A 14,527-nucleotide genomic window follows, 5' to 3' on the forward strand; every position below is an offset into this window, starting at 1 on the left:
ATGGTATTATAACACAGAGATCCAAAAGAAATTGAAATAAGAACTAACAAATCAGGTACATGGGGCTGGTGCAAAGGGTGGGGAGAAGGGGAGTGAAATACTAAGTGTCCTGCCTGAGCTCACTAATAATGTCAAAGATAGGGAAGCTGTCTTTGTAATGCATGAGGTAATTGCTATCTCTATTAAGGCCAAGCCTCAACATACTGAATTTGAGCATAAACTGCACTTCACACATTTCCCTTTTGTAATCTATTGTTAGAGCTTACACTATTGGTAGTAAATTATAAGAAGTGCGTTCTTCATTGATTCAGTGGGACAGGACAGCCATTCAAAATGTTTGGAGGGATTCATTTCCATACGCAATAGGCTGCTGTTTGGATTGCAGAATTCCAGCTACAGATGGTACTAGATAATGTCCGTTGATGAAATTCTCAGCAGAGAGTAAAGACAGATGAAGGCTACCCTTTCATCTCTTATTTTAGGACCTGCTCCTACCACTTTAGAATCTGTATCTGATCTCTCAGTAAATAATAAAGCTTAGTATTTCCAATGGTATTCATCTGGATTTATTTTATTTTATTTTATTTTGAAAATAACATCTTTCTTACTTGTGAAAGATGCATGTTTTAAAATTGTTGGCTTTTTTTGCTTTGGTAAAGGGATCGCCATCCCTGGCTGTACACACACATAAAAATGTAATCTAATGTTTATACATCAAATGTGCGTATTAAAAACAAACAAATGCTTTATTTAATTCTTGAGTAGTGTGGCCATATCCAGTGGATAAACAGTCATTATAAAGTACAAGGCATACTTGAAATTAATGTAATATTCCTGGTATGTAAATTATACAAAGACCTTATAATTGGAATGCAGACTCATAACATGTTAGCCTTTTAACAGCAGAATTTCAGTTCATTAAATTAGTCTGCCTGCGTAGACTGTTTTTAATTAGATGTGTGGAGAGTTTACAGTTTAAAGTTTCAGATTAAGTGAATGATCAATTTATAATTCTTGACATAGATCAAAAATTAGGCAGTTGTGTAGGAGATGGTGATAAAATCATGTGTAGGAAGTTGGATTTAACATTTAGAGACTAGTCTAATATTTCATGTTTTGCAATTGGCTTTAAGCAGGAGCTATTTCTAGCCAAAGTCCTTCTTTTGACTTTTGCTTACCTAGGTATTTCCATTTGATGAGGAACAGACTGGCACTTGATACAAACATGTGACATACTATAGCAAAGCCAAAACTACTTGTCCTTTCTCTCTTGTACTCTCTCAATGCACATTTCCCGGTACCGAGATAGAAGCTATAGTATATTTGTAGATTTATTGCACTTAGTCTGATGCAGCTGACATTCCACTACTAGTGAATGGCTTCCTTTGCCACTCGCTGGAAAACTAGTTAGAAAGAGCCACAGTCTTTACTGCCCCTTCTCCCTGTAGGGATAGATTTGTTGAGTTTTATTTTTGAGAAACACAAAGCACAATTTCACAGTTATACAGACACATACTTTATATCAAGTAAAATGAAATATAATAGTGTGCAGCGAAAAACACATTTTAGGGACTTTAAGTAAATGTACTTTTTGAGTTTAGTAAATGCTTAACAAAAGAGTGAAAGGGAAAAAAAATGAACCCAACGGTGGAATAATTTCTCTGGTAATTAACTGCATTGAGTGTAGAGTCGCAGATAACACTTCAGTTTTGGGCTGTTGTGATATATACAAATATACACTAATTTATGAATATTTTTATAGATTCTTTAACCAAAACTGGATTTATTTATTTTTTTTAAATTCAGGCTCTTCTAAAGAGACTGGAAGCTGTGAAGCCAACGGTTGGCATGAAGCGTTCTGAACAGTTGATGGACTATCAGCGCCATTTGGGATATCTGAGTTCTTCACCATCGTCAAGACGAGGAAAGTCTGCTCTAAGCCAGCTTGGCTCTTCAAGTAAGTGGACCTGATATGACATTAGTTTACATTATACTTTTTCTGCATGAAGTACCATTTTTCTCTCTCTTGTTAAAATGGAAGAATCTTCAGTAGTCTTCTTTAAGAACAATTAATCATTTTTGTTTATAAAAATAAATGTTGTACTATTTGTCTGTTACTCTCTACCATATCTAATTTTGATGATCTCGTACTGTTAAACAATTCTACATTAGCAAGGTTGTCTTAAACGTACAGTGAAACACCAGAGTTGCAAATACAGTACAATACTGCTGAGGGTTGGCAACACTGTTTATACTGGAATTATGACTAAAGTATATTTAAACCAGGCAGTTGAGCAGAATTGGTAAACAGGTCTGTCCGGGTCTTGAATACAAATGAAGGATTGACCAGAGACAGTGAGACTGCGGTTTGATGTTTTTGTTTGCCGCACATGTAAAGTTCATTGGTGGGTAAGTGAAAGTACATCTGTTCCAGCTTAGTTATCAACAGAGACAATGGAGGCACATTTATATACCACATCAACAAATCTAATAACTGGGGAAAGAGACAGCTTGGTGTGTACCCAGCAGGGAAGAGGAACTTATCTGCCCTGTGAAGGCAGATGGAGCAGGGCTGAACCTCAAGTGATGAGCAAGCAAACTAATTAATTGCAGGCGATATTACTATATTATAAAAGTGTATAGAGTAATGTATGCTGAATGTACAGAGTAATGTTGCTGAAAACTTGACACACTGGTGATTAATATCATTGTGAAATGTATGCATTAACGCAGCTTAAGGCATTATGGGTACTCATTTATATTAAGCTGTATAGCAGCGATAGGCAACCAAGACTACTGAGTGGGATGCAAGATTGAAATCAGGCGTGTGCACTAACCATAGCCCCAAGAGTAAAATTAAATACATTGCACTCGATTCTCCTTCTTTATCATACCTTTTCAGTATACAGTGATCCATTATTAGGGGCAAATTAAATGGCCAGCAAAATAAACATAAAAAAGCAGAGGGGAGCACATGGCCCTCAGTGTTATGTGCCCTTGCTTTAAACGTGTCACTTCTCATTTTGCCAGGGGCTGCTCAACCCTCCTTTCTGCTGCAGGCCCTGCCACCACTCCACCCCTTCTCTCAAACCCCCAGCCAGACTGTTCCCCATAGTGTACCCTATCTCTTTTCCTCTCCTTCCCTCCCAGCACTTCGGGAGTCCTGTGAATTGGCTGATTCACACTCCCCCCCTCCCTCCCAGAGCATGACTGTATCCCTGGTAGCCCCCTTCTGCACACTGAACCCTGTCACCCAGAAGAATTAATCCAGCCCTGGGGGTAAGTCCCAAGCCTCAGCACCTCCTCCTACACATGCACACTCTCTGGGACTGAAGTGTAAGGGGAAAGTCTTTTTTCTGTTTTACGGGTATGGCCCCACCTGAGAGGATTTTTCCCTCTCCTTCTCACGTGACGGCCAGTCAGTGAGAGGGCCAGTCAGTGAGGAGCAGTGTTCGTTCTAATTTTTTCCAGTTGGGGTGCAGAATCAATTTTATGTGCACCAAGACACGTGCAGATGTGCACCACAAGTAGACATTTATGCCACCATCTGTGGGCACTCTGCTAATCAACTAGGTGGCATTTGAGGCTCTCCTAGGTGGGTGCCAAAGTACTTAGCTTACAGGGAACACAGGTAAGTGTTTTGTTGTTGGGTTTTTTTTCTTTGCTTCTCACTTGTGCATGGCCCCCACCTGGTTTGTGCTGTGGCTCAGTGGCCCCTGACCAAAAAAGGTTCCCCACCCCAAACTTACAATGTGACTTGCCTGCTGGTAGGCTGATTGTAAGCAGCCCAGGCTGGGAGATACCACAGTAAAGACAATGACCCTCATTACTCTGGATTGGCTCTCAAGCACAGGATGACCACAAAAGCCATTCTTGGTAATATTCAGGGGAGAGGAAGCGATAGGGCCTCCTACCTCATCCAAGGCAACAGCACTATTTTTTAATATATGTTCTCCTTATGCTCTCTAATAGGAGGAGCTTCAAGAGCATCCAGTTCATCCAGTGCAGTCAGTGGTACAACTGAGAGACCAATTTCTGATGCATCTAGTGGGGCATTACGGAGGCCTAAGCCCACTAATGTTCGTGCTGCTTGGTTATAAATTATTTCTATTCTGCCCAGAGTTTTCTTGATCACCAGATTTCTATTTCTAATGCTTTTGTAGACTGTTCTGTGCAAGAGTATTGTCATCTTCATTGTTTGCTGATTAAAGTGCACCGCAGTGAAGTGTAATTTCTTGTAAACTGGTTTTAAATGGACAATTTCACTTTAATCAGTGTTTCCTTAGAGAGTATGTATTTATAAAAGAGAGAAGTGACAAATGAAATTGCAGATTATTTGTTTTTGTAAAGAACAAATGAAGTTCACACTTATGAAGGCTGGAATTGCTGCACTTTGGATCCAAGTTGTAAAAACGAAAGTTTTTAATTTTAATTTTTTAGATTGTAATAAACTTTCAAGCATGTGCTTAATTTGTAAATTGTGCTAATTTTTCATTGGTGTTTGGTCTTCAGAACTTCTAGGTCATGCTATAATGATTCAGTTTTCTTTTTACTACAGTTTGTGGGAATTTTTTCAATAAAAAGTAGATCTGTATGTGCTATTTCATAACAATGCAGGAAGAAGATAAATATCTGTAGGGAAGATTGGAAGAAATTACCTTGTAACGGAAACAGTCATTCTGGCTATGTATAGATTGAAGAGATGTGTTGGCAAAAGATACGCATATTTCACAACACACACACTGGGCCAAATGTCGGGGAAAACACCCTCTGCTGACACCTCCCTTCTTCCTCATGGAACGAGCATGTTGGCAGACGGCTCCCAGAACAGCAGACTTCTGTCAGGAGACCTTGGGGCTCCCGACAGAAGTTTGCAATCTAGACATAGTCTCTAGCTGCACAGCACTAGCACTTCATATCAGGTGAGCAAGCTAAAATATTGAGGATGCAGAAAGTGTCCTGTTCTGCAACTAGGGCAGATCATTCTAGCCAAAGAAAGAGAAGTGGTGTTCATTCTGGGTCCTTCCCCGATTTATGGATCCAAATGCAAGGAAAAAAGAACCTGCTGTATTGGGTGGAAAGGTTTGTTGGATAAAGAAATAAATCTATGGTGAAATTCAAATGTGAAATCTAATAAAAACAAAATTCAACTACTCCGCAAACTGGGTCAATAGCGATTTGCCTTTTGTGATGGTACTATTCACAGACCTCTGCTGTGGCTGGCTGGTGGGACGAGTCGGGGAGCTGTGTGAAACAAATTTAGAAGAACAAGATTGTTTTCAGAGATACTATCTACCAGCATTAGAAAAGAGGACAAAGTAGAATATAAAGATAAATCTTAATTTTTGCTCCTAAGGCTTATATTTTCACTCTTAGATACTGAATCTCAAGTGGTTGCAGACCAACCTTAGTGCCAGTTTACAGTTACATAGTGGCTGTGGCCACACTAGCCCCTCCCTTTTGGAAGGGCTATGGTAATGTGGCACTTTGGAATATGCTAATGAGGTGCTTCCAGGAATATGCAGCACCTCATTAGCATAATGGCAGCCACACGCACTTCAAAACTGCCGGTTTCAAAACACATGGAAGAAGAGGCTTTTGAAATTGGGGCTGTTTCAAAAGATCCCCAGCTACACATGCGGCGTGCATTTCAAAATCAGCAGTTTCGAAGTGTCGGTGGCTGCTGTTATGCTAATGAGGTGCTGCATATTCATGAATCACCTCATTAGCATATTCTGAAGTGCCATGTTACCATAGCCCTTCCGAAAGGAGACGCTAGTGTGGCCACAGCCAGTGTGAGATTTTATGGAAGTGGTAATGGAAGGCAGTATGTAATATAGTTTATTTCCATATTTAAACTGCAACAGGCTTTTTCGTCACAGGCTGTAGGATTTTTCCTTCGTAAAGAGCATCAACTGCTATCCAGTTACTACTGCACTTCTGTTTGTTCTGGCTCCCCTCCTGTAGAAATACTGAGGCTCTTTGTGTTAAAAAGCTTTGTTAAAGAGCAAGCCTCTTTTGAACCTGCAAAAGTCAGATCCATTTTCTTTCCATGTTTAGTACAATGGCATGAGTTTCTGAGTATTTAATATTGTGATACGCTGGGCACAGGGGGTCATCCAGTTTCTTTGGTCTTCTGTGATGACCTTGACTAAACTGTATGAGTCGAAGCTTTACCTCTGAACCTGCTGACTTTGGTGGATTAAATTTTTTGTGTGTGACAGTGTTTTAACAGTTAACTTCAAACGGTAGTATGGTAAACACCTACTATTGCAATTGTTCTTTCTTTGTGACTAATGGATAGTACTGCTGTAATTTGTATAACTACACTGATTTAAAATTATTCACCATTTGAAGACTTTCTGAATGAAAGACAAACTGTCAAGGTCACCCTGAGCACTTCTGAGCATTCAAATCACACTTTTCTCTGAAGAAATTAACAAAATGGACTTTGTTTGAATTGTCCTGGCTGCTTACATTTAATTTGTTATGGGAAATGTTTTGTATATCACTTTTTTTGTAAATTGTAAGAAGTAAAATATTAAATGTTAATTATGTTGGTGTTGATTATTGCATAAGCTTAGAGCATTTTGTTTTATTATCCAGCATCTGTAAAGGACACTAAAGTATCTGTAAAGAAACTGGCTGGTTGTCCTCATTTAGTGAAGCAAAATGCAAAATCTCCTAAAACATAAGCTCTGTGATTTCTTTTTAAAAATCAAATCCAGATTGTCAAGTCCTGGCTAGTAGTCAGTTTAAATGTAATTCTCTTTTTGTCTAAAAGACAAATTTTCCTCCTGCTAGCCTCTTTTTCTGGGTAATACCTCTCTGCTTTCATAGAGGACTGAAGAAGAGGAATTAGACAATCTGTTCTGCTCAGACTGCTAAGAGTAAGGATGCTTTAACTTGAAATGTTCAGCTGTGCCCTAGACATCTGATTCTGGGTCACTGGCTGAAAATCCTCTTGTGGGGATATTTATAGTAAAGTCCAGTTTCAAACTTTCACCTTACTTTCAATATTCTTTACTAGTGTTATTTCCACTTTATCTCCTTTAGAACATACTCATGGAAGAAGGCTGTTTTCTCTCATGCTGATTCTCTCCTCATTCCTCCTAGCAATGTTTAAGAAGCCCCTCAAATGTTTCCTGATATATTGTTCTCCAGTTGTAAAAGGTAAAATGCTTGATACCAGCTTCTTTTCCCCCACTACCTTTTTGTTTATATGTAGCATGAAGGTGAGTATTGTAATTTTAGATTTTTCTTGTAACTCTGGAGCATCTGAAACTTGAGTTGTATATAGAGGGTGTTTCTGATTCAACAGCAACCAAATTTTTTTGGCCTCAGGACCGATACAATGTTTAGCACATCTTAAGCTTTTGAATGCTTTCCTTGAAGCCTGAAAAATTTTCAAAGCCATGTCTTCCATATTCCCTGTTAATACTTTCCTGCAAAGAATCTGACCATTTGAGAAGCAAGTGCACTCAGGCAAATTATAAAGTTAAATGAAAAGTGTCTTGTTTTCAAGGTTAGTCTCAACTTTTATTTTGAATAATACAGTAGACCCTTGATTTGTGAGTTATGTTCCTGGAAAACCAGGCATAACTTGAAATTCACACAAGGGGAGGAGGTGGGGCTACCAACTCAGCACCAGTTGCCTCATGAGCTGGAGATTCCCTTGTTAAAGGTGAAAGAGCTGTCAGAGCACTTTGCTCAGCCAGCTCTGTCTTGGGGTGCTACTGCTGGGGAAGCAGGGATCCTGTCTTAAAAGGCTGCTGGCTGGCTCTGCACACCTGCTGCTACTGGGGGTGAGAAGGGGTGGCAGCAATCCCCAGGTTGAGGGGGATTGCAGCTTGCCTAAGGTGCCCTCAGTGCTGTTGTGGGGGGGGGCCCTGAGGGCCCCTTGTTAACAAGGACCCTGTTAAAAGGCTGCTGGAGCAAAGGTCTACCAGCTCAGCCAGAGGCAGCAGCTAACATTGCATAGGTAAGCAAGGAGGAGATACCACTCAAGGGAACAGAGATAGCCCAGTCAGCTCTTCCCTTGAGTGCCATTGCCAGGCTGGGGTAGCCCACCCCAACTCTGTTCCTTTTTGACTGGCAGTGGGGCAGGGTGGGATCTCCTCCTCACTTGCCTGTGTAGTGGCAGCTGCCTCTGGCTGGAGATTCTGGGGTCCCTTTTCAATAGTGCTAATGTGAGATGTGTACCTTTGTCAGGCACATCTCAAGCACTTAGGCTGTGTCTATATGGGCACAAATCTTCAAAATAGCCATATTTTGAAGATTACTAATGAGGCACAACTGAATATTCAGTGCCTCATTAGCATTAGAACACTTCTGGCTGTGGCACTTCAAAAGCCCTGCTTTTGAAGTGCACAGCTTAGTGTGGCTACAGGGGGTTCCTTTTTGAAAGGACCCCCACACCTTTCAAAATCCCCTTATCCTGCTCACTGATGGGAAGGTGATTTTAAAAGGGGTAGGTCCTTTCAAAAAGGACCCCTGTGTAGCTGCACCAAGCCACTGCTTTCAAAAGCAGGGCTTTCAAAGCACCGCAGCCAGAAGTGTCCTAATGGTAATAAGGTGCTGAATATTCAATTCAGTGCCTTATTAGTAGTCTTCAGAATGGCCATTAGCATGGCTATTTCAAAGATGTGTGCCCATATAGACACACCCTTGTTTCTAGTTTGAAACAATTGTGTAACCACTGCAGGGAGAGAGTTGTCTATTTACAGTCAGAAAAGCAATTAGCCAACACTCAAGCAGAGAAGGAAGCCTGCTGGTGGTTGTGTTTAGACATACCAAAAGGCTAAAGATCTGTAGAGTATGAAAAGGGTCAAAGATTTACTTGATAGTTTCCTGCATATTTGGGAAGTTGAGTAGCGCATAGCATGGATGCAAGTGGTGACTGTAGCTAAGTATATGCTTTTCCTCTTTCTCCATTCAGGTTAATGGTGTACAAGGGTTTAGGTGACTTACTGAAGGTCACCAATCGACAGCTACTTTACATCAAGGAGGGAAATGAATCCTCACTATTTTTAAAATCCAGAACACAGTATATGCATATGCTAAATGAGCCATGTGAAGTTTAATTTTTAAACTCACTTGTGGATGAGTTCAGATTCTCAGCAAATAGACGAGATTTCTCCTCTACCTCTTCTCACCTACACCATAAAATGTTTTGCAATTCTCTATTTTTAGACAGTAGCTCAGGACAATCTTTCAGAGAAGTTAAGCTAAATCTACCTTCACAATCATTATTGCTAGGGTGTTTGGAAGAAAATCATAAGTGCTTCATGTTGTAAGGGGGTCTTTATATTGACTATTACTATGTCATCTTGAGCTCACATGTATTAGTGCACCAAAAGATTGCTTTATCACCACACATACTGTCAGTGCAGAACCCTTACAAAAAGCATGGATACTTAAAGCAAGTTAGAAAGAAAAGTAAAGTGAATTTCATTTGTGTACTGATTTATTTGGTTTGTTCAATTGACCACTAAGAATCCAACACTTTTGCTTTTTGTGAAGATGTGTATGGCACAATCTTGAACATGCTATTTCAGTCTTTGTTAATTAGAAATACTAAGAGGAATCTAGGAACTCATCTACATTCTGGGAGAATTATTCATGGAGACAGGGATTGAGAATGTGGTTCCTGGTGCTTACAGACAGCCTTTTCCACACAGGTCTGTAAACATGTTTACCTTGGGATCAGGTATTTTTAGAAGTCCAGGCTCATGAGAAGCATGCTCTTCATGTATTTCAAATACCCTGATGCTGTTGGTTAACTAGAGAGACCTCACTTTAATACAAGTACGTACTTGGCTCTTGACTTAGTTTTCTTTTAAAAAGAATCAAAAATTAATAGCAAATAAGCCATCTAATAAAGAACTGCACATCACAGGATGAAATTTGATATTTGGTAGATTAATATATACAAGTTCCAAAAATCTTGAGGACTTTTCATACAAAATATAACTATGATCCAATGGACAACCCTTAAACCATTATGCATCCTTCTCTGAACTGGATTTATACCGTAACAGCCATATCTGTTTCCCTAGGAAATAGTGTCCATTAAACCACAATATATTGCACAATAGCTCTGAACTACACAGGAGTTTTATTTAGACAAATTTCTTGATCTCATCATACAATACTAATACAAAAGCACCGCCCATGCCTCTCAACACATTGGACCAGGCACCTTTGAAGAAAGCTTTGGCTCCTTCATCTTTAGCTATCTTCTTCCAACAATCAATTGTGCCCTTGTACATAATATCAGCTGTGAAGACAAAAGATGCACATGAGAAACTTGATTCACACAGGCAATTAGATTTCAGAAGTCTGCTCCCTAGAGTATCTTAAATGCACATAAATTTAAAATAAAACAAGAGTGCTGGAGAAGTCCTTCACGACAATCTGGAAGGTCAATCAAGTATAGTGACCAATTTAACCAAGTTAATATGAATGGCAATAGATTTTTCCCCCCTGCAGCAGAAATTTATATGGACCTTATGTTATAGCCAGCTGGTGAAATACTCCGCAGCTATAAAACTCTGCAGGTGAAGATTTGTTCTTACCTCCCTTTCGGCCAGACTGCATCATCATCCTACGTCGGACAGTGTCAAAAGGGTAAGACACCAGCCCTGCTACAGCTGTGACAGTCTGGGCGATCATCCAGCTCACTACGATGTGCACGTTCTTGGGATCAGGCATCATACCTGTCATCAAGAGTAAATCAACAAAATCAGAATGAAGGGATGGAGCAAGGGAGAATCATTCTTACCCAACTCTCATTCATTCCCAGAACTTGATCAAGGGGATTTCTCAGCCCTCCTTCACCAAACACTCACACATCCTTCAGCTGCACTTCAAACAGCACCATCCAGTTGTCATTCAGCCCAGCCATGAGCCATTTAAAAGCCAAATCAAGAGATGGCTAAATGCTCCAAAACCTATGAGCATAACTACTTCCTTTCAGAACTGCACTACAGTGGCATGAGGAGGACTGAGGTTTATTAGAACATAATTCAACATCAAAATGCCACACATGAAACAACATGCTAGAAAAGGAATAAGGTTAGATTGGTATTGGGAAGCTCCAAGTTTATTCCATCCTGATCCAAAAAGCCCACAAACATTACAAGGGATCAGCCAAGACAGACAGGACAGAATTTCAGAAGTGCACTAACAATTAATTATATAAAATTTACACAAAGCTGTAGTTTAGCTAGGTCTTGAGAGCTAGTGCCAGAGGCAGGGAGTACTGGAGCAAGCATTATTTGTTCAACTGTCTCAGTAAAGACTGCTCCCTCCACTTACCCTTGGCTGTGTCATAGACCCCAAAATAGGCTGCTCTGTAGATAATGATGCCCTGGACTGACACATTGAATCCTTGGTAGAGCCCACGGAGACCATCAGATTTGAAGATCTTGGCAATGCAGTTGCCCAGCCCTGTGAACTGCCTCTCACTCAGCCCTTTGCCCACATCAGCAGCCAGCCTGGTCCTGGCAAAATCCAGAGGGTAAACGAAGCAGAGGGAGGTGGCTCCTGCAGCACCTCCAGAGGCCAGGTTCCCAGCAAAGTAGCGCCAGAACTGCTTGTGCCTGTCCACTCCCCCCAGGAAGATCTGCTTGTACTTGTCCTTGAAAGCAAAGTTGAGGGCCTGGGTGGGGAAGTAACGGATGACATTGGCCAGGTTGCCTCTCCAGAAGGAAATGATGCCCTGTTCCTTGGGGATCCTCACCACGCAGTCAATAATCCCCTTGTACTGCTTCTCAGCTGTAATCTGTTGGCTGGCATGCTGGACCTGTTGAGTGAAAGACAAGGGCAGAGGGAGGAGATTGCAACAGTTACTCTGGACAATGTATCAAACAGATCCCAATGAGCCAAAGTACAGAAACAGGCAAGTCAGAAAATATAACATTATATAAACCAATGGTATGCTCCCCACGCCTTGAATACTGCATGCTCCACACTCCTCCCCTTTGAGTAGGAGCAACCAGAATTGGAAAATGTTTAAGTATAAAACAGCTTTTGCATTCCCCTTGGCAAAGAGATGATGTGGGGGAGGAAGGGAATACAACAGTCTATAAAGTCACAAGTGGCATGGAGAAAGGAAATAAGGATGTGTTTACCCCCTCCATGTAACAGAAGTGCCAGGAATCACCCCACAAACTGAATAGGCACCAGGTTAGAAGAGTAAGAACTTTCTACAGGCTGATTCAGCAATGTGTGAATTATGGCCTTCACAACATACCTATGGCAACAAGTATAAAATTGGGTTCAAACAAGAATTAGATAAGTCCATGAGGGATAAGTCCATCAATGACTGTTAGCCAAGGTAATCAGGGATCCCTAGAGCAAGAGTTCTGAACACTAAAGTCTGGGACTGGATCACTCCATGATTGCCTTGCTCTGTTCATCCATCCCATCAGTCACTGTCAGAAGGACAGAATATTGGGTTAGAGGGACCCTTCTTAGGGAATTTCTTGCTTCTTACCATGAGAGCTATCATCTAATCTGACAAATTAGCTAGAGAATGGTAAAATTATGAGAAAATGCAATACATAGTACCAGTTGTATACAATCCTAACCCTCCTTTAGGATTATTGTATTATTAGGTCATGAGGAAACTGGGCATTTGCAGGAGTAGCCTGAAATCACCACCACACCTGGTGTGGCCAGGGTTGGAGGAACTATTAGTATAGCAGGGGATGCAGAAAGCCATTGAACTCCAATTTTAAAACCCTGTGTTGGATGGGCACCACTTCATCTAGCGGGGGGGGTGTAGCACCCCAGGCCCAGCATCTATGTGGGGCGGGGGGGGAAGAGAACGTTCCTTGAACTTCAACCAAGATTTTTCCCGTGCTGAATGAATACCAACAGCTCACAAGCCCAAATCAGGATACAAGAGCATGAAGGCAGTGTTGCTGGAACAATTCTTATAGCGGGGTGCCCATGATGAAAGCCACACTCTGTGTTTGTTAGTACTCCTTTAAGCCATGGGTGCAACAGCCCACCACTCAAGCATTCCAAGTTCAAGCCCCCCCACATACCCAGAACATGACACTGCCACTATCTTCAACAAGGTAATTTCAACACAGCCAGCTTTATGCCTCTTCTAGCTTCCTAGTACTAATGCCTGCATGAAAGGTGGGTCTTAAAACTGACCTCTGTCCAGGAACACAAGCCAGGCCCTCAGATTCTACCAGAAGACTATCCTCCAGAGAACTCAGCCCATGACGCAGACATGCCCTTCAAGCAGGGCTGTAGGCTAGGGCGAGATAGAGTTTCAGGTCGCCATATCCCTTAGCAAGTCAGATGGCATGAGTGCCCTTAGCACGGTTTGGGGCACCAGCCTGATCAGCTGGCCTCCAAACCCTGACAACAATGGGGACCACAGACGGGTACGGTGTGACAAAACGGAGCCCGGGCTCCAGCCACCGGCGGCAGGGGTGCAAGAAGATTTCTTCTGACACCTGCCTGCGGGGCAGAGCCGCCAGCGCTACGATCTACCGAGCCCAGAGGCACCCGGGCTCTGGCCTGGTGCAAACTAAGCGCTGCAGAAGACCGCTCCCGCCCCCGAGTGCTGGTGTCCCCCCGTAGCCCAGCTATAAACGGAGCCGGGGGCAGGGCGCTAGGCGGCTCTTGTGCAACCAGAGCTCCCGGCGCCTGTTGCCATATTTAGGCACTGCCAGCTCCTGACCCGCTCCCCGCTCGACGTCTGTGCTGCGCCGCTCGCCTGCCAACACCGCTACTCCGCCTGCCCCGACAGCGCGCAAAGAAACCCGCCGCATCCGGTTGCCGATCATACCCCCCCCAACCCCAGCTGGGGACTGGCAAGCTGCGGCTCATCAGACGCCACCTGCGGCTCCCCCCCCGCGAGCTTGCCAGTGAGCGCCGGCGCTTCTGCAGCGCGGCCAGCCCCGCACCTGGGCCGCCCGCTGCGCCGAAGCCCACAGCCCCTCCCCCGCCTACCTGCAGCAGCAGTTTCACCCGCTCGATGGGCGCCACAGCGGTCTTGGAAATGGCAGCGGCCACCCCGCCGGCCAGGAAGTCCTTGAGGAAGCTGAGGGCTTGGCCGCTCATGCTGGCACGCGCTCAGAGGCGCCCCGCGGAGCCCTGGTGCAAGAGCAGGTGCTGCTCGCGCGCTGCTTGGTTGATTGGCTGCCTGGCTCAGCTCACTCCCCCACCCACCCGGGCCGCTGCCCCGCGCTCTAACTAGAAGGGCGCCGCTCTCCTCGCTACTTATACCCCCAGCCTCTCGCGATAAGAGCAGGGTCCCCCCGCGGGGCACACGCATTGGCTAGCAAGCCCCCAGGCATCATAGGGCACGGGGGCAAAGCCGCCATGCTGCTGCCGAGGCCGGCCGGGCGGCGGGGCTGTCCCGCGCTAGGGACGTTTAAAGGGCAAATTAAAGTTATCTGCTCCCTGCCGGAGGACGCTGTGTCACAGCACGTGCCCGCGGTATTAATAGGGACGGCGGGAGGCCGCAGAAATACTTGGGAGGGTGTTAACCGTTTGCGCG

General features: G+C 43.3%; 2 protein-coding genes across 3 annotated transcripts in view; one reads left to right on the top strand and one right to left on the bottom strand.

Moving 5' to 3' along the window:
- The window catches only part of CFAP97 (cilia and flagella associated protein 97), a 47,691-nt gene extending 37,818 nt beyond the window's left edge, over positions 1 to 9,873 (top strand). For both annotated transcript variants that reach the window (XM_074992933.1, XM_074992934.1), the window contains 2 exons: positions 1,807 to 1,957; positions 3,973 to 9,873. In XM_074992933.1, coding sequence (XP_074849034.1) covers positions 1,807 to 1,957; positions 3,973 to 4,100 — 279 coding nt within the window. In that variant the 3' untranslated portion in view covers positions 4,101 to 9,873. The remainder of the gene's footprint in view (positions 1 to 1,806; positions 1,958 to 3,972) is intronic.
- A 225-nt stretch (positions 9,874 to 10,098) lies between these two features.
- On the bottom strand, positions 10,099 to 14,214 carry SLC25A4 (solute carrier family 25 member 4). Its single transcript, XM_074992935.1, has 4 exons — positions 13,978 to 14,214; positions 11,320 to 11,806; positions 10,578 to 10,718; positions 10,099 to 10,279 (listed from the first exon to the last, which is right to left on the bottom strand). The coding sequence occupies exons 1-4, from the start codon at positions 14,086 to 14,088 to the stop codon at positions 10,122 to 10,124; spliced, it is 897 nt and encodes a 298-aa protein (XP_074849036.1). The 5' UTR covers positions 14,089 to 14,214; the 3' UTR covers positions 10,099 to 10,121.
- Between the last annotated feature and the right edge of the window lie 313 nt (positions 14,215 to 14,527).

This window comes from Carettochelys insculpta, chromosome 4, assembly GCF_033958435.1.
Source record: "Carettochelys insculpta isolate YL-2023 chromosome 4, ASM3395843v1, whole genome shotgun sequence".
In the NCBI taxonomy this organism is placed as follows: Eukaryota; Metazoa; Chordata; order Testudines; family Carettochelyidae; genus Carettochelys; species Carettochelys insculpta.